This window comes from Scyliorhinus torazame, chromosome 26 (assembly GCF_047496885.1).
Source record: "Scyliorhinus torazame isolate Kashiwa2021f chromosome 26, sScyTor2.1, whole genome shotgun sequence".
Taxonomy (NCBI): Eukaryota; Metazoa; Chordata; class Chondrichthyes; order Carcharhiniformes; family Scyliorhinidae; genus Scyliorhinus; species Scyliorhinus torazame.
In genome coordinates, this window is record NC_092732.1 from 44,497,135 (window position 1) to 44,522,377 (window position 25,243).

General features: G+C 48.6%; 1 protein-coding gene across 3 annotated transcripts in view; it reads right to left on the reverse strand.

Annotated features, from left to right (window-relative positions):
- The window catches only part of chtopa (chromatin target of PRMT1a), a 40,918-nt gene that overhangs the window by 15,341 nt on the left and 334 nt on the right, over positions 1-25,243 (reverse strand). For 2 of the 3 annotated variants that reach the window (XM_072490692.1, XM_072490691.1), the window contains exons 2-3: positions 11,277-11,358; positions 5,429-5,579 (exon numbers count right to left, since the gene is read on the reverse strand). In XM_072490692.1, coding sequence (XP_072346793.1) covers positions 5,429-5,579; positions 11,277-11,358 — 233 coding nt within the window. Of the gene's footprint in view, positions 1-5,428; positions 5,580-11,042; positions 11,255-11,276; positions 11,359-25,243 lie in introns of those variants that run through there. The other variant, XM_072490693.1, reaches the window with a different exon arrangement.

Consider the following 25,243-nt stretch of genomic DNA (forward strand, 5'->3'; position numbering starts at 1 on the left):
TGGAATTTAATCTACTGGAATAGATGGGCAAAGTTAGCTGAACTGGATAATCCAGATAAATGCAGTGACTACAACAGCAGATCAAAGGCTGGGCATTCTGTGGCACGTAACTCACTGTCCGATTCCCCAAAGCCTGCCCACCATCTACAAGGCACAAATCAGTAATATGATGGAACACTCTCCACTTGCCTGATGAATGCAACTCCCAATAACGCAAGAAGCCCAACACCATCCAGGACAAAGCAGCCCACTTGGCTGGCACCTCTTTACTCCCTCCAATGACACACAATGGCAGCAGCACGTGCCATGTACAAGGCGCACTACAGGAACTCATCAAGGCTCCTTCAACAGAACTTTCAAAATCCACAAGCTCTACAACTAGAAGGGCAAGGGTGACAAATTGATGGGGACAAAACTATCTGCAAATTGCTAACCACACCACTCAGCACCCTGACTTGGAACTATATTGCCAATCCTTCAGTCACTGGGTCAAAACCGCCTGCCTAACAGCACTGTGGGAGTACATACACCACATGGACTACTGCAGCAGTTCAAGGCGGCAGTTCACCACCTATAGAGGGCAATTAGGGATGAACAATAAATGCTGTCCAAGTCACATCCCATGAACAAATGAATAATTTTGTAAAACAGCTTTACAAATTCTCGACATGACAGAAATCCCTCACCATTCTGGTAAACTTTGTCCGTACCCTCTCCAAGGCCTTGACAACCGTGGCGCTTGAACTGCACAAAATACTCCAGCTGAGGCCTAACCAGTGATTTGTAAAGAGTTTCCATTACTTTTCAATACCCTTATTCGCCAGTCAAGTAACCTATATATTCAATGGCACCAACTTACCCCACCTGCTTCAAGGATTAGGAGAACATGAACCCACACTAATCCCATTACTTCAAAGAATTTCATTGAATTAGACAGTTGTCGAGTTTTATCCCTTCCTTTTTGAACAGGGTTGTGAATATTTGCAATCCTCTAGCTCTCTCGACAGCTCTCAAATATTAAAATCTATTAAGATTGTGGTCAGAGATTCTGCTATCATCACTGAGCAGCCTAGGATGCACGCTGTGACTGGATAAGTTAACTTGAGTTAACCAACCTATCGAACACCTGCTATTGATCTTTTTCACTCTGACGTCCATACAAAGTTGAGATGAATTACACTCCCAACGAGGGAAAAGATCTTTCACTCATTGAATTCCGAAGGTTCGCATTTATCTCCCAAGTTTTCATTTCAGCAATTTTTTCCTTCAATACAATCTGGAAGTAGTAAAAGGAATTTTGCTCTGCGTTCTCTGAGGGGAAAAAAACTTAAAATTAACCAACAGCGCCACGCTTGTGTTTTAGGTGTCCCATGGAGTCAGTAACCTAAAAATGCATTTCAATTAAGAAACAGTCTGATCTGAGCATGAATGTCAAAGAAAAAAGAACAAAGAAATGTACAGCACAGGAACAGGCCCTTCGGCCCTCCAAGCCCGTGCCGACCATGCTGCCCGTCTAAACTACAATCTTCTACACTTCCTGGGTCCGTATCCCTCTATTCCCATCCTATTCATGCATTTGTCAAGATGCCCCTTAAATGTCACTATCGTCCCTGCTTCCACCACCTCCTCCGGCAGCGAGTTCCAGGCACCCACTACCCTGTGTAAAAAATTTGCCTCGTACATAGAATCATAGAAGTTTACAGCATGGAAACAGGCCCTTCGGCCCAACCAGTCCATGCCGCCCAGTTTTTTACCATTAAGCTAGTCCCAATTGCCCGCACTTGGCCCATAACCCTCTATACCCATCTTACCCATGTAACCATCTAAATGCTTTTTAAAAGACACAATTGTACCCGCTTCTACTACTACCTCTGGCAGCCCATTCCAGACACTCACTACCCTCTGAGTGAAGAAATTGCCCCTCTGGGCCCTTCTGAATCTCTCCCCTCTCACCTTAAACCTATGCCCTCTAGTTTTAGACTCCCCTACCTTTGGGAAAAGATGTTGACTATCTACCTTATCTATGCCCCTCATTATTTTATAGACCTCTATAAGATCACCCCTAAGCCTCCTACGCTCCAGGGAAAAAAGTCCCAGTCTATCCAGCCTTTCCTTATAACTCAAACCATCAAGTCCCGGCAACATCCTAGTAAATCTTTTCTGCACTCTTTCTAGTTTAATAATATCCTTTCTATAATAGGGTGACCAGAACTGCACACAGTATTCCAAGTGTGGCCGTACCAATGTCTTGTACAACTTCAACAAGACGTCCCAACTCCTATATTCAATGTTCTGACCAATGAAACCAAGCATGCCGAATGCCTTCTTCACCACCCTGTCCACCTGCGACTCCACCTTCAAGGAGCTATGAACCTGTACTCCTAGATCTCTTTGTTCTATAACTCTCCCCAACGCCATACCATTAACTGAGTAGCTCCTGGCCTGATTCGATCTGCCAAAATGCATCACCTCACATTTATCTAAATTAAACTCCATCTGCCATTCATCGGCCCACTGGCCTAATTGATCAAGATCCCGTTGCAATCCTAGATAACCTTCTTCACTATCCACTATGCCACCAATCTTGGTGTCATCTGCAAACTTACTAACCATGCCTCCTAAATTCTCATCCAAATCATTAATATAAATCACAAATAACAGTGGACCCAGCACCGATCCCTGAGGCACACCACTGGTCACAGGCCTCCAGTTTGAAAAACAACCCTCTACCACCACCCTCTGCCTTCTGTCGTCCAGCCAATTTTGAATCCAATTGGCAACCTCACCCTGGATCCCGTGAGCTTTAACCTTCTGCAACAACCTACCATGCGGTACCTTGTCAAAGGCTTTGCTAAAGTCCATGTAGACAACGTCTACTGCACTACCCTCATCTACCTTCTTGGTCACTCCCTCAAAAAACTCAATCAAATTTGTGAGACATGATTTTCCACGCACAAAGCCATGCTGACTGCCCCGAATCAGTCCTTGCCTCTCTAAATGCTTGTAGATCCTGTCTCTCAGAATACCTTCTAGCAACTTACCTACTACAGACGTTAGGCTCACCGGTCTGTAGTTCCCAGGCTTTTCCCTGCTGCCCTTCTTAAACAAGGGCACAACATTCGCCACTCTCCAATCTTCAGGCACCTCACCTGTGGCTGCAGATGATTCAAATATCTCGGTTAGGGGACCCGCAATTTCCTCCCTAGCCTCCCACAACATCCTGGGATACATTTCATCAGGTCCCGGGGATTTATCTACCTTGATGCACTTTAAGACTTCCAGCACCTCCTCCTCTGTAATATGCACACTTCTCAAGACATCACTATTTATTTCCCTTAGTTTCCTAACATCCATGCCTTTCTCCACCGTGAATACCGATGAGAAATATTCATTCAGGATCTCACCCAACTCTTGTGGCTCTGCACATAGATGCCCTTGTTGATCCTTAAGAGGCCCTACTCTGTCCCTAGTTACTCTTTTCCCCTTTATGTATCTGTAGAATCTCTTTGGATTCTCCCTTGCATTATTTGCCAAAGCAATTTCATGTCCCCTTTTTGCCCTCCTGATTTCCCTCTTAACTCTATTTCGACAATCTCTATACTCTTCAAGGGATCTACTTGATCCCAGTTGCTTATGTACGTCATATGCCTCCTTCTTCTTTTTGACCAGAGTCTCAATATCTCGAGTCATCCAGGGTTCCCTACTTCTACCAGCCTTGCCCTTCACTCTAAAGGGAATGTGCTTACCCTGCACCCTGGTTAACACATTTTTAAAAGCCTCCCATTTACCAGCCGTCCCTTTGTCTGCCAATAGTCTCCCCCAATCTACCTCTGCAAGTTCCTGTCTGATACCATCAAAATTGGCCTTGCCCCAATTAAGAATTTTAACTCTTGGGCCAGACCTATCATTCTCCATAGCTATCTTAAAACTAATGGAATTATGGTCACTTGTCCCAAAGTGATCCCTCACTAGCACTTCTATCACTTGCCCTTCCTTATTTCCCAAGACGAGGTCAAGTTTTGCCCCCTCTCTAGTCGGTCCATCCACATACTGAATGAGAAATTCCTCCTGAATACACTCAACAAATTTCCCTCCATCCAAGCCCCTAATGCTATGGCTGTCCCAGTCAATGTTGGGAAAGTTAAAGTCCCCTACTACTACCACCCTATTATTCTTGCAGCTATCTGTAATCTCCTTACATATTTGCTCCTCAATTTCGCGCTGACTATTTGGGGGCCTGTAGTACAGTCCTACCAAGGTGATCTCTCCCTTCTTATTTTTCAGTTCCACCCATATAGACTCAGTGGGCGAACCCTCGGATATATCCCCTCTAAGTACTGCCGTGATGTTCTCCCTAATCAAAAACGCCACTCCCCCTCCTCTCTTACCTCCTGTTCTATCCTTTCTATAGCATCTGTAGCCCGGAACATTGAGCTGCCAGTCCTGCCCCTCCCTTAGCCATGTTTCAGTCATAGCTATAATATCCCAGTCCCATGTGCCCGTCCATGCCCTGAGTTCATCCGCTTTGCCCGTCAGGCCCCTTGCATTGAAATAAATGCAGTTTAATGTAGCCCTTCCTTGCTCTCTGCCCTGCTTTCTCTGGTCATGCTTTACACACTCTCCCTTCCTGCCTTTTGTTTCTGTCCCCACTGACTTCCTACATCGGTTCCCATCCCCCTGGCACATTAGTTTAAACCCTCCCCAACTGCACTAGCAAACATCCCCCCGAGAACATTGGTTCCGGTCCCACCCAGATGCAGACCGTCCGATTTGTACAGGTCCCACCTCCCCCAGAATCGGTCCCAATGTCCCAGGAATTTGAAACCCTCCCTCTTGCACCATCTCTCAAGCCACGTATTCATCCTAGCTATCCTGTCATTCCTACTCTGAATGATCACAGAGGTTAGACCTTAAACCTATTACCCCTAGTAATTGACCCCTCTACCCTGGGGAAAAGCCTCTGACTATCCACTTTGTCTATGCCCTCATAATTTTGTAGACCCGTCAGGTCGGCCAATGGGATTCTCCTTGAAATGGTTTGTAAACTAACATTTCCTTAATGGCAGGTGTTTCTATAGTTTCAGAGCAATTCCAGATGTCAAGTTGCTATCAGCCCCTGCAGTCAGCAGAGCACATGATTCAGCATAAATGCCACCTCTTGTCTGCAATTCTCAAGAACCCCTGCCACCTGGGTACAGCTGACGGTATAAAGTACCAAACACATCCCTCCAAGGAGGAAGAGAAGCAGTAAAAAGTGCAATTACTCACAGTAACTCTTACACATGGACGGGTGCCTGGTTAGATAGCACGACGATCAGAAACGGAGGAGCAGATCATTTGAGAACGCATTGCTGGAGAATGGTGCATGCCATGGAAATCCTGGGGTGATAGGGAGGAGAAACTATGTCACCAGGAAGTTGTTGCTCACCTGCTTCAGCTTCAGGGCAGCTTGGACAGAGGGCCTGTTCTCCATCTGCTGCGCCAATCGGCGGTTTCTGGCACTAGCCAGTTGTTGCTGCTGCATCGTTGCTCGAATGCTCACCGTTGGAGGCTGTTTGTTCTTCAGCATGTTGGTAAAGCTTCAAGGTTGAACAGAAGTGGTTTAAACAGGTTTTAATACACAGAACTCAAAGGCAATTCGAGCCCCTCAGCTACGGTGCCCCAGCTCCCAGTGAAACCTTTCCAGTATAGAGATACGTGGCACAACTTTTTGTTGTTTAAAATGTGTTCATTCCCCCGAGTCTGGGATTGCAACCATTGCAGGCTGAGTTATCAGAGGAAAAAGGTACATACATTTAATAGCAGAAAGATCAAAGCAGCAAGATGAGAGCATGAAGGGAAAAGAGCAAGAGGCAGGGTGATTTGAAGAAAGGACTAAAAGAGTCATAGCAATAGCAGAGAACATTAAAGTAACAATACTGAAAGAAATCTACTGATCTCTCACAAGCTTCGCTTAAAGACTAAATTGGTGGTAAAGGAGAGGACATTTGAAATTTTGCTACCACATCTTATCAAAAGAATCTTTTCCAAATGTCAGGAAAGGGGGTATTCTCACAAACTCCAAACAGCTCCACTAACAAATAAAACAACATCTCATTTCAACCTTCCAACTGAAGGAAAATCTAGAACCACCTTTAAATGTGAAACCAATTGTTTAACCGGATTACTAAACAATGCCATAGACAAAACTAACCAGGCATGGAGATATCTTGCGCCCACAGCCTAAACAGAGATGATGCTTCTCAGTACTAGACTAGTGAAAGGGTAGCCCCAAATGCTCAAGTTTTAAGATTAGGTTAAGACTAAGCGGAGGAGAAACGCTGTGGTTCTAGGTTTTGAAACTGGACAGGTTTCCCACCTTGATCATCCTTACTGGAATCACTGGAAATGAAGCTGCATGAATATTGGGGAAATCACAGAACTGGATTTGATTGTTATACACTATGGCACTAACAGATCAATTGGCCTATGCTAATGTCTATGTTCCATAGATATCTCCTCCCATCCTTCATCTAACCTCATTTATATTTATTTTGTAAATTGTATTCTTTGGTGCCTTAATAGCATTTAAATAATGTAGATCAGACTGTGCACAGTACTCCCAATGTGAGGTTACCCATACTCTAAAAGTTTAACTTCCCTGCTGTACAGTTTCATATCTCTGCTATTTACTAATCGGTGTTATTAACCTGCACCGTGACTTGTAATATTTGCAAACCTCTGATCCTCTAATTATTTCCCAAATTATATGTGGCCTTCTTATTATTCCTACCGAAATATACCATCTCACACTTATCTACACTGAAGCTCATTTGTCAATGACACACCCATTTTACAAGTTTATTGATGTCTTCCCACATGGACATAATTGACCTCGTGTATGGCTTCATTCCTCAAGTTTGGTGTCACCTGCAAATATCTTTATTGAATTTCCAATTCCAGAGACTAATTTTGCTTTTGCAAATGGTGAGCAGTGGTTACAGCAACAATCCTTATGGAGCACCACTTTTCATCTTTGAGTAAGCATTCTACTTGTTCTGACTGGAGTCATATGCAATACCTTGACGAAAGCTATTTGGATACCTAGAACTACTGCATTTCTTCAACCCACTGTTAGTTCTTCACAAAGAATTCAGTAGGAAATGGATTTCCTTTTGAAATCCATGTTATTTTTCAGTTTCTTGATATTTTTCTTTTACATTTTTGAGTAAAAATTCTATTACCTTTCCAACCAACAATGTTAGGCTAATTATCTAGCTCCCTAAACTTGAACCATCTCTCTTTTTAAATATAGCAATTCCATTAACTGTTCTAGATCTGTTGCACCCTTTTCAAGAGTTTAATACATTTAAAAGTGGTTCTGCTGTCCCTTGTTTAACTTATTTTAATATATGCAGATGCATTCGATATGGACTCGGAGTTTTAACCCCAGTTTGGTTAGTTCATCAATTATCGTGCCCCATATTATCTTAAATACCTTATCTTTTTTGATTTCTTCCTCCAATATCTTCTGCCAGCCCCGGAAAATATTGAGACGTGTAATTATTTAATATTTCTGCTGCTACTTGAGTTAATTATGTTTAGCGCTTAGTGGTCCTATCCTCACTCCTGATTTCTCTTGTTATTTATGTGTCTGCACAACACCTTTTATATTCCTTGATAATTTGATTTTGACGTTTCTCTTTGCCATACCTATTTTATTTTGTTGGCCTTTTACTTTGATTTCATTTTGCCCTTATTTTAACTCAATAAACTCGTCACTTGTTCTTGGTTTTCAGATACATTTTTCTCCTATTGATTTCTATTGATCATTTTTATGTTTTCAATTGTTCTATGGTCGGTAATTATTTCCAGTTAATTTTCCCTATGCCCATTCGTCTGCTGGTGTTTTATCCATTTCATTACCTTGGTCAATGTGAGAAACATGAGAATGACTAGAGCGAGGGTAGGTCCGATCAAGGACAGTAGCGGGAGATTGTGTATTGAGTCTGAAGCGATAGGAGAGGTCTTGAACGAGTACTTTTCTTCTGTATTTACAAATGAGAGGGACCATATTGTTGGAGAGGACAGTGTGAAACAGATTGGTAAGCTCGAGGAAATACTTGTTAGGAAGGAAGATGTGTTGGGCATTTTGAAAAACTTGAGGATAGACAAGTCCCCCGGGCCTGACGGGATATATCCAAGGATTCTATGGGAAGCAAGAGATGAAATTGCAGAGCCGTTGGCAATTATCTTTTCGTCCTCACTGTCAACAGGGGTGGTACCAGGGGATTGGAGAGTGGCGAATGTCGTGCCCCTGTTCAGAAAAGGGGTTAGGGATAACCCTGGGAATTACAGACCATAGGATTTCTGAGCATCTGGAAAGACACTGCTTGATTAGGGATAGTCAGCACGGATGTGAGGGGTAGGTCTTGCCGCACAAGTCTTATTGAATTCTTTGAGGAGGTGACCAAGCATGTGGATGAAGGTAAAGCAGTGGATGTAGTGTACATGGATTTTAGTAAGGCATTTGATAAGGTTCCCCATGGTAGGCGTCTGCAGAAAGTAAGGAGGCATGGGATAGTGGGAAATTTGGCCAGTTGGATAACGAACTGGCTAACTGATAGAAGTCAGAGAGTGGTGGTGGATGGCAAATATTCAGCCTGGATCTCAGTTACCAGTGGCGTTCCGCAGGGATCAGTTCTGGGTCCTCTGCTGTTTGGGATTTTCATCAATGACTTGGATGAGGGAGTTGAAGGGTGGGTCAGCAAATTTGCAGACGATACGAAGATTGGTGGAGTTGTGGATAGCAAGGGCTGTTGTCAGCTGCAAAGAGACATAGATAGGATGCAGAGCTGGGCTGAGAAGTGGCAGATGGGGTTTAACCCTGAAAAGTGTGAGGTTGTCCATTTTGGAAGGACAAATATGAATGCGGAATACAGGGTTAACGGTAGAGTTCTTGGCAATGTGGAGGAGCAGAGAGATCTTGGGGTCTATGTTCATACATCTTTGAAAGTTGCCACTCAAGTGGATAGAGCTGTGAAGAAGGCCTATGGTGTGCTTGCGTTCATTAACAGAGGGATTGAATTTAAGAGCCGTGAGGTGATGATGCAGCTGTACAAAACTTTGGTAAGGCCACATTTGGAGTACTGTGTACAGTTCTGGTCGCCTCATTTTAGGAAGGATGTGGAAACTTTGGAAAAGGTGCAAAGGAGATTTACCAGGATGTTGCCTGGAATGGAGAGTAGGTCTTACGAGGAAAGGTTGAGGGTGCTAGGCCTTTTCTCATTAGAACGGAGAAGGATGAGGGGCGACTTGATAGAGGTTTATAAGATGATCAGGGGAATAGATAGTCAGAGACTTTTTCCCCGGGTGGAACAAACCATTACAAGGGGACATAAATTTAAGGTGAATGGTGGAAGATATAGGGGGGGATGTCAGAGGTAGGTTCTTTACCCAGAGAGTAGTGGCCGCATGGAATGCACTGCCTGTGGAAGTAGTTGAGTCGGAAACATTAGGGACCTTCAAGCAGCTATTGGATAGGTACATGGATTACGGTAAAATGATAGTGTAGATTTATTTGTTCTTAAGGGCAGCACGGTAGCATTGTGGATAGCACAATTGCTTCACAGCTCCAGGGTCCCAGGTTCGATTCCGGCTTGGGTGACTGTCTGTGCAGAGTCTGCACATCCTCCCCGTGTCTGCGTGGGTTTCCTCCGGGTGCTCCGGTTTCCTCCCACAGTCCAAGGATCTGCAGGTTAGGTGGATTGGCCAATGATAAATTGCCCTTGGTGTCCAAAATTGCCCTTAGTGTTGGGTGGAGGTGTTGACTTTGGGTAGGGTGCTCTTTCCAAGAGCCGGTGCAGACTCAATGGGCCGAATGGCCTCCTTCTGTACTGTAAATTCAATGATAATCTATGATTAATCTAGGACAAAGGTTCGGCACAACATCGTGGGTCGAAGGGCCTGTTCTGAGCTGTATTTTTCTATGTTCTTGGTCTTTGCCTTCTGTTAATTTCAATCTTTATTTTAAACCTTGTCATGCTGTGATCACCGTGTTCCCCTAAACTAATATCTCTTGTGTGTAATGGCTTATTTCCCAACGTAGACCCTTTTCATCCTTTTAAGGCTTGTGGGTCACCAGCAAGGCCAGCATTTGTTACCCATCCCTAATTGCCCTTCAAGTGAGTGGCTTGCTGAGGGCCATTACAGCAGTCAGTCAACCACACTGGTGTGTGACATGTAGGCCAGACCAGGTAAGTTTGGCAGATTTCCCTCTCTAAAGGATATTAGTGAGCAATATGGGTTTTTGCAACAATGATCACCATTATGACTCCGTTTTCAATTCCAGAATTTTATTAATTGAATTTAAATTCCACCAGCTGCCATGCAGTGCTCCCTCTCTGACTGAACCATTTATTCACCGGGTAAAAATGCCATCCTGCACAAATTACAAAAGCTATTCCCTGTACCTCACTCTCCCATTATCAAAACGTCTGCCCAGCTGAGATTGTAGGTGTGGGGTGGCCTGGGTGCCTAATAATTCATCCAACAGAAAGTCAATGTCTTTGCAAAAAGAGAAAAAAGGGGCGAATACTTTACTGCCACATTTAGGAGCTATATTGTGAAGTCAGTGAGCAAAAGGCTGGAATAAAGTGGGAAGAGCCGTCTATTATGCAACATGGCTGTGCCTTTCAAGAAAGACTAGCTCATTTTTACAACTGAAGAGAAACAGCTGGAAGTAGAGAGAAAGCAGATAATGAAGCAGATTTTGTGCCACTTACAAGACCCCAGGTGTACACAAGAGGCCTTTGGACTTGATTTATGGTGCCCACCAGCTGCCTCTTACAGATCAGACCACACAGCACAGCTGATGTGTCTGTCATGGACAGGACAGGGAGGGCGGTTGCAGCCCAGATTAACTAGTCACCACTGCTGTAGTTTCTGTTCAAATGCATCAGAAACCACAAAATGCAGCAGGCTGGGGATCAAGACTGTGCCAGCAATCTTACCACTAGGGTTATTTCCACAAAACCACATTCTTACAATCAGCTTGTTCTTACGTTCAGAGCAACTGCTCCGCATCATTCTACCACACCTAGGTCACCGTCCTTCACAAAACGTGTTTTTTTTTTTTGCATCTGATAACTGCTTTATTTAAGTGCCATCAACTACTGGAGCAGTATTATACAAGGGACGAGCAACATTCTCCTATGGTGAATCCCTGTGCACTTATATATCCTGTAATTGCTAATCAGCTACACGATTGGCACTTGAAATGTTGCTGGCTGCCTCACCGCTCGTTCAGTGACATCTTGGTTGTGCTTTTCAGCACAACCTTTGGCGTTGATGGGGCAGACATTATGAGACTTGGATGCTCTGTAACAGAAAGAAAATTCATGCAATCAGCACATGGCAGTAACAAGATCTTCATCTGTAACTGATCTCTACCAAAATATATTGCTGAAAATTCCCAGGATCGGCACTTGGTTTTACTTAACTACATTTTATTTATTTATTGATTTGTCACGTGTACAGAGTTACAGTGAAAAGTATTGTTCTGCACACAGTCCAGACAGGTCCGACCGTAGGTGAAGAAACATAATGTGGAGATGCCGGCGTTGGACTGGGGTGGGCACACTAAGAAGTCTTACAACACCAGGTTAAAGTCCAACAGGTTTGTTTCGAATCACTAGCTTTCGGAGCGTAGTGATGAAGGAGCTGCGCTCCGAAAGCTAGCGATTCGAAACAAACCTGTTGGACTTTAACCTGGTGTTGTAAAGACTTCTGACTGAAAAAACAGACATAGATAAATACACAATCTAATTAATAGGCACAGGCATCGGGCGAGCATATAGTGTATTGATACCAAAATGCAAATTAGACGCAAAGTTGGTAAAGTGACAAGAATGCAGTAGGCAACATGCTGTTAGGAGCTTCCTGCTGTCTTTTCGGAGAAAGAGCGGCTGGCGGAATTCGTCCCACTCCTTCCGATATTCCCGTTTACATTCTGCATATCATGCTGAATCTTTATAATTAGCAGCTATTTCTTTTCTGCATTTTCAACCATTAAAAAGCATTCTCCCGAGCAGCATTTGGTAAAGGCTTCCTCCACCTTATCTAAACAGAATTCTTTGGCTGTCTCTCTCTCTCCCCAATTTGGAGAAAAGAACATCTTTGTATCAACTGCTAATTAGCCACGTGATTGGTATTTAATGTCAGGTTGTTCACCTCGCACTCCTTGGAACAGTCCTGCACCTTGAGCTTCATGTACATGCAATCAATGAACACACACTAGCATGCTGTCACTGGCATTACTAAACGTGTCAGTCTTGGTTGTGTACAGAATTGTTAGCGTTAGAGTTACTGCTCCTACAACCAGAGCTGCATCAACCAAAACAAGCAGGAAAAAGGGCAGCAATGCTGTGCCCCCCCCCCCCCCAATTCCGAAGTCTCATTCTCGCCCATCAGTACTGAATTCCTATGGGGTGAACTTGTACAGTCCTGGGGTTTCTCATCCATCCGTCTCGACTGAGCATCAGCTTGGTACTGTGTGTATGTGTAAAAATAGAAGGGAATCCCAGCTGGGGCTGTTCGAATTAGATTCTCCAGAAGGGTTTAATACAGTGTAGAAACCCTCTGAAATAGGATCTACAATCATAATCCCAACACTGCCAGCTAATAATAATAATAATAATAATAATAATAATAATAATAATAATAATAATCGCTTATTGTCACAAGTAGGCTTCAATGAAGTTACTGTGAAAAGCTAAGATCACTAATTCAGTACTAAGAAACATAACTTTCCTGGTGTTTTGTATAACTTAAGCAGTGGTCTTGCCCACCAATCCGATAGGTGATTACAAATTGTTTGACGGTTTTCATGGGCAGCACGGTGGCACAGTGGCTAGCACTGCTGCCTCACAGCGCCAGGGCCCCGGGTTAAATTCCGGCCTCGGGTGACTGTGTGGAGTTTGCACTTTCTCCCCGTGTCTGCGTGGGTTTCCTCCGGGTGCTCCGGTTTCCTCCCACAGTCCAAAGATGGATTGGTGGTGCTAAATTGTCCCTTGGTGTCCAAAAGGCTAGGTGGGGTTACCGTGATGGAGTGGAGGTGAGGGGCTTAAGTGGGGTGCTCTTTCCAAGGATGGTCCCCTTCTGCACTGTAAATTCTATGTACCTACATGGAGAGCAGTAACAATGACCAAGACAGATTTACAGTCACACCACATAAGAATTAGCTGATTACATATTGTACTCGAGGACCAGCAGACCTGCTTCAAATGCAGTGATTGGGACGGTCAGCTACTGTCAAACATGCTCAACTGATTAACCTCCAATTGTAAACTTCTCATCCATCAGACAGTGCCGTACAAGATATGAGAGAGGCTATAGAAACCTACCAAAACCGCACCATCTCCAGGAGCGGTGACATCAGGCTACCCTTCCTTGAGAAACAAACAATCCATTCGACTCAGCTGATCAACCAGAGGCGAACTGAACACAATATCGGGGCCAAACGGCAGTAAGATCCCACCCTTCACTATAGCTAACTACCCTTTTCCCCAGTTTCCCATTCTCCCGATGATGAGCAGAGTATGCTGCCCAAAACATTGGGACCTATCAGTTCTAAGATAACTGTTCTTTACAGAGCAAAATTTTACATGACATGATAGTAAATGTCTTCCTCATGGATGATGATGGTTACACAAAGGGCACAACCCCCCCAAAACCGGCATCCACCCCCCTCAACTAGTGATGAAGCAATACATTTGGTGTCAATCTGCATGTGTCAGCTCTCAGGTAGAACATAGAACAGTACAGCACAGAACAGGCCCTTCGGCCCTCGATGTTGTGCCGAGCATTGTCCAAAACCAAGATCAAGCTATCCCACTCCGTGTCATTCTGGTGTGCTCCATGTGCCTATCCAAAACCGCTTGAAAGTTCCTAAAGTGTCCGACTCCATTATCACAGCAGGCAGTCCATTCCACAGCCTAACCACTCTCTGAGTAAAGAACCTACCTCGCACATCCCTCCTATATCTCCCACCCTGAACCTTATAGTTATGCCCCCTTGTAACAGCTACATCCACCCGAGGAAATAGTCTCTGAACGTCCACTCTATCTATCCCCTTCATCATCTTATAAACCTCTATTAAGTCGCCTCTTATCGTCCTTCGCTTCTCCGGAGCAAAAAGCCCTAGCTCCCTCAACCTTTCCTCATAAGACCTATCCTGCAAACCAGGCAGCATCCTTGTAAATCTCCTTTGCACCCTTTCCAATGCTTCCACATCTTTCCTATAGTGAGGTGACCAGAACTGCACACAATACTCCAAATGTGGTCTCACCAGGGTCATGTACAGTTGCAGCATAACCCCACGGCTCTTAAACTCAAGCCGCCCGTTAATAAACGGGCTAACAGACTATAGGCCTTCTTCACAGCTCTATCCACTTGAGTGGCAACCTTCAGAGATCTGTGGACATGAACCCCAAGATCTCTCTGTTCCTCCACATTCCTCAGAACCCTGCCGTTGACCCTGTAATCCACATTCAAATTCGAAAGACTGACTGCATCAAAAAAGTCCCTAAACCCAGCTGCAAAATAATCAGAAAATACTGTGGCACTGGGGCGTTCTTGCCATGCTGCATCTGTACATCATAGAAAACTATTTATTCTTCTGAACTTTAGCTGCACCTGGAGCTATATAATGTTAGGGAAATGGAGCCGAAGGAACACGAGTAGGTCATTCAGTCTCTCAAGCCTGCCCCGCCATTCAATGAGATCACTGCTGACCCATCTCATTTGGCCTATATCCCATAATATTTTTGCTTAACGGAAATGTTAAAGGATCAATTTGGCAAGCCTAAGAACAATCACAATATCAATGCGATTATTCACCTTCAACATGTGGAGACCAGTGCAGAGGCCAGCAACACTACAGAACACATGCACCAACCCTCCACCTCTTATAGCCCATTTCACTGCACAGAGCCTAGAAGCAGATCACTAGGCTGCAACAAGACATGGACATAAACAACATCAACACATTTCTGTATTGTTGCCGAAACAATCTCCAGAAACCAAAAAATATAGCGCTTGGAATTTACACCAACAGCCACAAGGCTGTCCATGAGAAAGCAATCAACACCTGATCAGAAACCATAACAGGAAAACTAGAGTTTTAGCGTTAGGCTGAGGAAAGGGTCGGCCCAAGTAGACTGGGCACAAATAGTTGAGGATAGGACAGTTGGGGAACAATGGTGGATGTTCCGGGAGATATTAAGTGCCGCTATAATAAAGCATATTCCAGAGAGGAATTGTAAAGGGGAGAAAAACATTCCATGGCTAAATAAGGAAGCCAAAGAGGACATAAAGGCAAAAACTAGGACATACCGTACTGCAAAAGCTATTGGTAACTGGAGGGGTGAAGAACTTTAAGGTTCAGCAAAAGGCTACCAAAAATAAAATCAAAAGAGCCAAGATGAACTATGAAAGGAAACTGGCAGAAAACATAAACACTGACACCAAAAGCTTCTCTAAGTATAAAAGAGGAAGAGAATAGCTAAATTAAATGTTAGCCCTTTAAAGGGTGATACTGGAGAGGTAATAATGGGGAACACAGGTGACAGAGGCACTGAACCAATATTTTGCCTCTGTCTTCACGGAAGAGGTTAATAACATTTTTCCAAAGCTACAGTTAATGCAGAGGAACTTAGTGCAATAACCGCCACTAGGGAGAAGGTATTGCATAAACTGATGTGATTAAAGGCAGATAAGTCTCCGGGACCTGATGGCCTGCACTCTAGGGTATTAAAGGAGGTGGCAGCAGAGATAATGGATGCATTGGTTATGATATTTCAGAATTCCCTGGATTCTGCAACGGTCCCGGTGGATTGGAAACACGCTAATGTAACATCCCAATTCAAAAAGGGAGAGGGGCAAAAAGTAGGAAAACTTAGACCGGTTAGCCTGACCTCTTTGGTGGGGAAGTTGCTGGAATCAATCATTAAGGAGATGACTGAACATTTAGAAAGTCTAAGTTCAATCCACCACTGCCAGCATAATTTTCCTGAAGGATAAGCCATTCTTGACAAACTTGCTCGAGTTCGAGGACGTAACCAGCTTGGTGGACAATGGGGAACCTGTGGATGTGATATATCTAGACTTCCAGAAGGCGTTTGACAAGGTGCCGCATAAAGGAGTGATCCAGAAGGAGAGATTGCAGGGGATTGGGGATAGACCAAATTGGATTGAGGATTGGCTGATTGACAAAAAGCAAGAAGTCGGGATAAATGGGTCTTTCTGTGGCTGGTGAACTGTAACTAGCGGAGTGCCGCAGGGGTCAGACCTCGGACCTCAACTGTTTACAATCTGTATAAATGATCTGCAAGCAGGGGCAGAGTCTAACGTAGCAGAATTTGAGGATGATACAAAAATAGGTGAGAAAGTAGACACTGAAGAGAAGATAAAGAGTTTACAGACGGATATAGACAAGCTAGGAGAATGGGCCAAAATTTGCCAGATGGAGTTTAATATGGATATGTGTCACCTTACTTGAGGAAGGTTGTGGTGGCAGTTAAATTTAGAATTATTGCCACGTGCACAGAGGCACAGTGAAAAGTATCGTTCTGCATACAGTCCAGGCAGATATGTTTAAAACAGAGATTGCTAGATTTCTGACGAACAATACTTAAAGGATTATAGGGGCATTGAATGGCAGAGCAGGCTTGATGGGCTGAATGGCCTCTCCTGTGCTATGACCCAATGAAAAATCTTGTTCATCAGATTGTGAGAACACCAGCCCAAAGAGAGAGTCAACCCTAGAGGTGGATTTTAATTTCATTTTGGGTAATAGCTCTTCATTCGTACTCGATGCAAAGAAATTGCGAACCAGAACATTAGCTCTCACACACTGATCAATTAACCTTTCAAAGGCGCAGGCCCCTCACTCAGTTGCCTATTTCATTCACAAATCTGGGCCCCGCCATCAATTGTGTGGCAAAATAAATAAATATTAGAATCAAACTGCTCTCTTTTTACAGAACAATAAATTGCCGGCTGCGAGATGTGTTGGGTATTTCTATTCGGCAGCAACATTTCCCTCATTAATTGACCAGAACCTCAGGCAGCAGAAGCCGACTTTAGGAGTGGAGTCAATAGTCAGACTTCACTCCATTCATTCCCGAGGGACTGAGCCGCCCGTCCTCCCCACTCCCCTCCCCCCCTCTCCTCTCTGCCCCCCCTCCCCACTCCCCCCCCCTCTCCTCTCTGCCCCCCCTCCCCACTCCCCCTCTCTCCTCTCTGCCCCCCTCCCCACTCCCCCCCCCCCATCTCCTCTCTGCCCCCCCTCCCCACTCCCCCCCCATCTCCTCTCTGCCCCACCCCACCCCCTTCCCCCCCCCCCCCCCCGCCTCCCAGTGCCGGGGCGGAGCTCACACTGAATGAATGGGGAGGCCGCTGCCCCGCTCCCTCTGAAACCGGAACCTCCCAGCCGGGTCTGCCAGCGCCGCCGAGCCCGTATCACAGGCCCGGGGCCTGGGGCTCGGCCGGGCCGGGGGTCTCCGTGTCGGCCGGGCCGGGGTCTCCGTGTCGGCCGGGCCGGGGTCCGGGAGTTTCTCGGGTGTAAAATGGCGGCCGCTCCGGGCCGGGGGGGGAAATGGCGGCGCCGGATGGTGACGTCAACGCGACTCACCCCCCCCCCCCACTGCCCCCCTCCCAACTCCCCCAACACCGCCCCTCCCCCACTGCCCCCCCCAATACCGCCCCTCCCCCACTGCCCCCCTCCCAACTCCCCCATCACCGCCCCTCCCCCACTGCCCCCCTCCCAACTCCCCCATCACCGCCCCTCCCCCACTGTCCCCCTCCCAACACCGCCCCTCCCCCACTGCCCCCATCCCAACACCCCCAATACTGCCCCTCCCCCACTGCCCCTCTCCCAACACCGCCCCTCCCCCACTGCCCCTCTCCCAACACCGCCCCTCCCCACTGCCCCCCTCCCAACACCCCCAATACTGCCCCTCCCCCACTGCCCCTCTCCCAACACCGCCCCTCCCCACTGCCCCCCTCCCAACACCCACAATACTGCCCCTCCCCCCTCCCAACACCCCCCTCCCCCACTCCCAACACCCCCAATACCGCCCCTCCCCCACTGTCCCCTCCCAACACCCCCAATACCGCCCCTCCCCCACTGCCCCCCTCCCAACACCGCCCTCCCCCACTGCCCCCCTCCCAACACCGCCCCTCCCCCACTGCCCCTCTCCCAACACCGCCCCTCCCCACTGCCCCCCTCCCAACACCCCCAATACCGCCCCTCCCCCACTGTCCCCTCCCAACACCCCCAATACCGCCCCTCCCCCACTGCCCCCCTCCCAACACCGCCCTCCCCCACTGCCCCCCTCCCAACACCGCCCCTCCCCCACTGTCCCCCTCCCAACACCGCCCCTCCCCCACTGCCCCCCTCCCAACACCCCCAATACTGCACCTCCCCCACTGCCCCTCTCCCAACACCGCCCCTCCCCCACTGTCCCCTCCCAACACCGCCCCTCCCCCACTGCCCCCCTCCCAACACCCACAATACTGCCCCTCCCCCCTCCCAACACCCCCCTCCCAACACCCCCCTCCCAACACCCCCAATACCGCCCCTCCCCCACTGTCCCCTCCCAACACCGCCCCTCCCCCACTGCCCCCTCCCAACACCCCCAATACCGCCCCCCCACTGTCCCCTCCCAGCACCCCCAATACCGCCCCCTCCCAACACCCCCAATACCGCCCCTCCCCCACTGTCCCCTCCCAACACCCCCAATACCGCCCCTCCCCCACTGCCCCCCTCCCAACACCCCCAATACCGCCCCTCCCCACTGCCCCCTCCCAACACCCCCAATACCACCCCTCCCCCACTGCCCCTCCCAATACCGCCCCTCCCCCACTGCCCCCCTCCCAACACCCCCAATACTGCCTCTCCCCCACTGCCCCCCCAATACTGACCCTCCCCCACTGCCCCCTCCCAATACCCACCCTCCCCCACTCAACCCCCCAATACTGCTCCCCTCCCTCCCACTCAACCCCCCTCCCAATACTGCCCCTCCCACTCAACCCCCTCCCAATACCCACAATACTGCCCCTCCTACTCAACCCCCTCCCAATACCCACAATACTGCCCCTTCCACACTGCCCCCCTCCCTCCCACTCAACCCCCCTCCCAATACCCACAATACCGGCAGCGACCAACCTGCAAACCGGCAGCGACCAACCCCCAAACCGGCAGCGACCAACCCCCAAACCGGCAGCGACCAACCCCCAAACCGGCAGCGACCAACCCCCAAACCGGCAGCGACCAACCCCCAAACCGGCAGCGACCAACCCCCAAACCGGCAGCGACCAACCCCCAAACCGGCAGCGACCAACCCCCAAACCGGCAGCGACCAACCCCCAAACCGGCAGCGACCAACCCCCAAACCGGCAGCGACCAACCCCCAAACCGGCAGCGACCAACCCCCAAACCGGCAGCGACCAACCCCCAAACCGGCAGCGACCAACCCCCAAACCGGCAGCGACCAACCCCCAAACCGGCAGCGACCAACCCCCAAACCGGCAGCGACCAACCCCCAAACCGGCAGCGACCAACCCCCAAACCGGCAGCGACCAACCCCCAAACCGGCAGCGACCAACCCCCAAACCGGCAGCGACCAACCCCCAAACCGGCAGCGACCAACCCCCAAACCGGCAGCGACCAACCCCCAAACCGGCAGCGACCAACCCCCAAACCGGCAGCGACCAACCCCCAAACCGGCAGCGACCAACCCCCAAACCGGCAGCGACCAACCCCCAAACCGGCAGCGACCAACCCCCAAACCGGCAGCGACCAACCCCCAAACCGGCAGCGACCAAGCCCCAAACCGGCAGCGACCAAGCCCCAAACCGGCAGCGACCAAGCCCCAAACCGGCAGCGACCAAGCCCCAAACCGGCAGCGACCAAGCCCCAAACCGGCAGCGACCAACCCCCAAACCGGCAGCGACCAACCCCCAAACCGGCAGCCATTCCCCATTTAATTAATACTCTGCTTTTATTCATCTTCCTGCCGAAGAGAACAACTTCACATTTTCCCACATCACACTCCATCTGCCAGATTTCTGCCCATTTCACCAAAAACAGTGGGGTCTCCAAGTAGCTGATCGCGATCGACAGGTCAAACCTGGGTCTTGAACAACCCATTTTCTTTGCCTGCCGAACAGCACCAAATTACACGAGACGGGATTCTTGGAATGACGAGTGAATCAGCTCATTGTCTGCTGAACGTCAAAAATCTGTCAAACTCGGGTAACGAGTTTCCCGCAGGTACCAAAACTTAGAACAGTCTGCTTGAAGACAAACTGAAGAGCAAGGGGCCAGGGATCTCCAAGAGTGCAAAAACCGAACATTCCCACCAAGAATGGGAAACAAATTTCTTGTTACGAATGTCAAAAGCAAGGCCACTTGTATCATTTGTCAGCAGAATGTAGCCTCGAGCAAACTGGCACCAAAAGACGATGCCTTCAAAATGTCAAGAAAATTTCCCTTTAAACAGCGCAATTCAGACAAAGGAAGTTGGGGAGTTGAAGGGAATTTTGAACGCTCAACCGTCACTCTTGACAAGGCTAGCAAAGAGGTATCTGACGGTGCCGAGGACCCGGGTCACTGTTCATGTGGAGTTTGCACATTCTCCGTGTCTCACCCCCGCAATCTAAAGATGTGCAGGGTAAGCGGATTGGCACGCTAAATTACCCCTTAATTGAGGAAAAAAGATAAATTGGGTACGCTAAAAAAAAAAAAGCCACCTGCTGGCAAAAGGTAAGAAACCATTCACCAATGGCAAAGTTATCAAGGAGGCTATGACAGTTGCTGCCGACACTTTTGTTCACCCAGCAGCTGCACGAAGCTTGGCGTTTTAACAGTAACCAGAAGGGTGGAATTGTTGTCTGAAGCAAATTCTCAGCAAATACACAAAAGCCGTGAATGTTTCTCACTGCAGTTAGATGAATCTGTAGACATGATCTCCCTAAAAACCCAACCATCTACAGTAACATCTCCCCAAGTACCCAACCATCAGCAGCAACATCTCCCCAAATACCCAACCATCAGCGGTAACATCTCCCCAAATACCCAACCATCAGCAGCAACATCTCCCCTAAAACCCAACCATCAGCGGTAACATCTCCCCAAATACCCAACCATCAGCAGTAACATCTCCCCCAAAAACCCAACCATTAGTAACCACCCCAAAAACCCAACCATCAGCACTAACCACCCCAAAATCCCAACCTTCAGCAGTAACATCGGCCCAAAAACCCAACCATTAGCAGTAACATCTCCCCAAAAACCCAACCTTCAGCATCAACATTTCCCCCCAAAACCCAACCATTAGCAGTAACATCTCCCCAAATACCCAACCATCAGCAGTAACATCTCCCCAAATACCCAACCATCAGCAGTAACATCTCCCCAAATACCCAACCATCAGCAGCAACATCTCCCCAAATACCCAACCATCAGCAGCAACATCTCCCCAAATACCCAACCATCAGCAGTAACATCTCCCCAAATACCCAACCATCAGCAGCAACATCTCCCCAAATACCCAACCATCAGCAGCAACATCTCCCCTAAAACCCAACCATTAGCAGTAACATTAGCAGCAAATTCTAATCTCTATAAAAATAATAATTACCCCCAAACAAAATCGGCATTAAGCACTTGGTCAATATCACCCCATTAATCTCTTCTCAAACTCCATAAATCTCCCAAACTCAGCTATCACCGCCCTAAATTAACAGCCTCAGAAAACTGCCCCAAATTCAGCCGTAAAGACCCTCAATAAACGTACTGTACTCAATAACCTCACCACTTTAAATACAAATTATCTCAGTAAACAACATCACAGAAAGAAAGCGGCTCAGATTGCCCTCAAATTCAATTCATCCATCGCAGGGAACCCCCTTAATAAATTCCCAACTCAGCCACAGATAGCCTCAGCATTAAACACCCAACACCCTTTAACAGTCTCAGTAAACACCAACTGAATAAGCATTTAAAAAACAAACAATTACAAGGATATGAAGACCGTTCTGCCTGAAGTGAACAGGGAAGATAGGTTTAGGGGTCAATCAGTAGAGATGCAGTGATAGACTTTCGGTATATATTTCATAACAGTCAGCAAAATTACATTGCAGTGAGAAAGACTCTCGGAGAAGGAGGCACCAACCATGACGAACAGAGTTAACTATAATATCAAATTGAACGAAATGGGGCAGCACAGTTCGATTCCTGGCCCCGGGTCATTGCCCTTGTGGAGTTTGCACATTCTCCCAGTGTCTGCGCGGGTCTCACCCCGCCCAAAGAGGTAGATTTGCCACGCTAAATTGTCCCTTAATTGGGAAAAAAATTGGGTACTTTAAATTAAAAAGAAATATCATTCTATGAAGAGTGATAGGTTAGAAAATTGGACAAAATCAAAAACAAATCGTTGCGAGGGGGACCCCGCAAACCACATTCATATGTTTTGGTCCTGTCCAAAGCTGGAGGGATATTGGAGGGAGGTGTTCAGGGTAATTTCGAAGGTGGCACGCGAGGCTGGAGCCGGGTCCTCTGGAAGCCATATTCGGGGTAGCGGATCGGCCGAGGTTGGAAGCGGTACGCAGGCAGATGCTTGAGCCTTCGCCTCGCTGATCGCCCAAAGGCGGATGGGGTGGAGGTCAGTTTCTCCATCCTGTGCCCTGGTGTGGGGATCTGTTGGAGTTTTAAACACTCGAGAAGGTAAAGTTTGAGTTGAGGGGAAAGGATGGAAGGGTTCTACAATTCATGGGTTTTGTTTATTATGCATTTTCAATAACATTGGGGGGGGGGGGGTTGACTGTGTATGTTGGTGGTGACTATGTATGGGGTGGATTCCGGAATCCTTTTCTTTGATGTTTGTATTTAAAATATTGAGGGTTGTTTGGGGGTTGGCGGGAGGAATTGTTGGCTGGGGGTTGGCATTGTACATGAATAGGATGGGAATAGAGGGATTCGGATCCAGGAAGTGTAGAAGATTGTAGTTTAGTCGGGCAGCATGGTCGACATGGGCTTGGAGGGCTGAAGGGCCTGTTCCTGTGCTGTACTTTTCTTTGTATTTGTTATTGTTGATTGTTCGTTGGTGGGTGTAAATTTGGATGAAAATGTGAAAAAGGTGAATAAAAATATATTTAAAACAAAATTAAAAACAAACAATGAATGACTTAAAAATGGAAGAAATTTGAGAGGAGAGAAGGCTAGCTGGAAATACAAAAGTCAGAGCATCTCCAAATATGAAATAGGAAAAGAGTAATTAAAGTGAGCATTGGCCTTTTGTAGAGAGTGTCAGGGAATTATAATGGGCAAAATGAAATGGCGGACACAGAACAGGTATTTTGTTTGCGTCTTCACAGTGGCAATCATCTCAGTTCCAGGACATCACTACAGCAGTTTCTCAGAGTATTGTACTGGGCACAACCATCTTCCTTCATCAGGTTAGAAGTGGCAATGTTCCCCGTTGATTGCACAATTTCAGCACCGTTTGGAATCCCCCACAATTAACATCCTGGGGGTTACCATTGATGAGAAACTGAACTGGACCCAGCCACATTAATACTGTCACTACCAGGGCAGGTCAAAGGCTAGGAATCCTGCAGTGAATAACTCACGTCCTGACCCCTCTGAAGCCTGTCCACCATCTACAAGGCACAAGTGTAATGGAATAATTTCCACTTGCCTGGATGAGCGCAGCTCCAACACTCAAGAAGCTCAACACCATCCAGGACAAAGCAGCCCGCTTGATTGCTCCCCCTTCCACAAACATTCCCTCCCCCACCGATGCACAGTGTCAGCCGTGTGTACCATCAGCAAGGTTCCTTAGGCAGCACCTTCCAAATCCAAGACCACTCCGATCTAGGACAGGAGCAGCAGATACCTAGGAACTCCAGCACCTGGAGGTTCCCCTCCAAGCCACCCACCACCCTGACTTGGAAATATATTGACCGTTGGGGCAACATCCCGGATCTCCCTCGCTAGCAGGTGTACCTACACCTCAGGGACTGCAGCGATTCAAGGCGGCTACTCCACCTTTTCCAGCAAACACTGGACTAGCTGAGGCTAAAGCCCAGGTCAGAGGCTGGGAATCAGGCAGTAACTCAGCTCCTGACTCCCATCCACTCAGCCCCATGGTCCAGGCCTCAGCGATAGCCCGTCAGTCAAACCCCCCTCCCCCTCTTCCACCACCACGCCCTCCCCCCCCCTCTCCTCCATCCCCCTCCGCCTCCACCCTCCCCCTCCTCCACTCCATCCACCCTCCCCCTCCTCCACTCCATCCCCCCCTCCTTCGCCTCCACTCCATCCACCCCCCCTCCACTCCATTCCCCCCCCTCCTCCTCCACTCCATCCCCCCCCTCCTCCACTCCATCCCCCCCTCCTCCTCCACTCCATCCCCCCCCTCCTCCACTCCATCCCCCCTCCTCCTCCTCCCCTCCATCCCCCCCTCCTTCGCCTCCACTCCATCCACCCCCCCTCCACTCCATCCCCCCTCCTCCTCCACTCCATCCCCCCCTCCTCCTCCATCCCCCCCTCCTTCGCCTCCACTCCATCCACCCCCCCTCCACTCCATTCCCCCCCTCCTCCTCCACTCCATCCCCCCCTCCTCCTCCACTCCATCCCCCCCTCCTCCTCCACTCCATCCCCCCCTCCTCCTCCACTCCATCCCCCCCTCCTCCTCCACTCCATCCCCCCCTCCTCCTCCACTCCATCCCCCCCTCCTCCTCCACTCCATCCCCCCCTCCTCCTCCACTCCATCCCCCCCTCCTCCTCCACTCCATCCCCCCCTCCTCCTCCACTCCATCCACCCCTCCTCCTCCACTCCATCCACCCCCCCTCCACCACTCCATCCACCCCCCCTCCACCACTCCCCCGCCCCCTCCTCCACTCCCCCCCCCGCCCCCTCCTCCACTCCCCCCCCGCCCCCTCCTCCACTCCCCCCCCCCCGCCCCCTCCTCCTCCTCCTCCACTCCATCCCCCCCTCCTCCCCCCCCGCCCCCTCCTCCACTCCCCCCCCCCCTCCTCCACTCCCCCCCCCCCCCCCGCCCCCTCCTCCACTCCCCCCCCCCGCCCCCTCCTCCACTCCCCCCCCCGCCCCCTCCTCCACTCCCCCCCCCCCGCCCCCTCCTCCACTCCCCCCCCCCCGCCCCCTCCTCCACTCCCCCCCCCCCGCCCCCTCCTCCACTC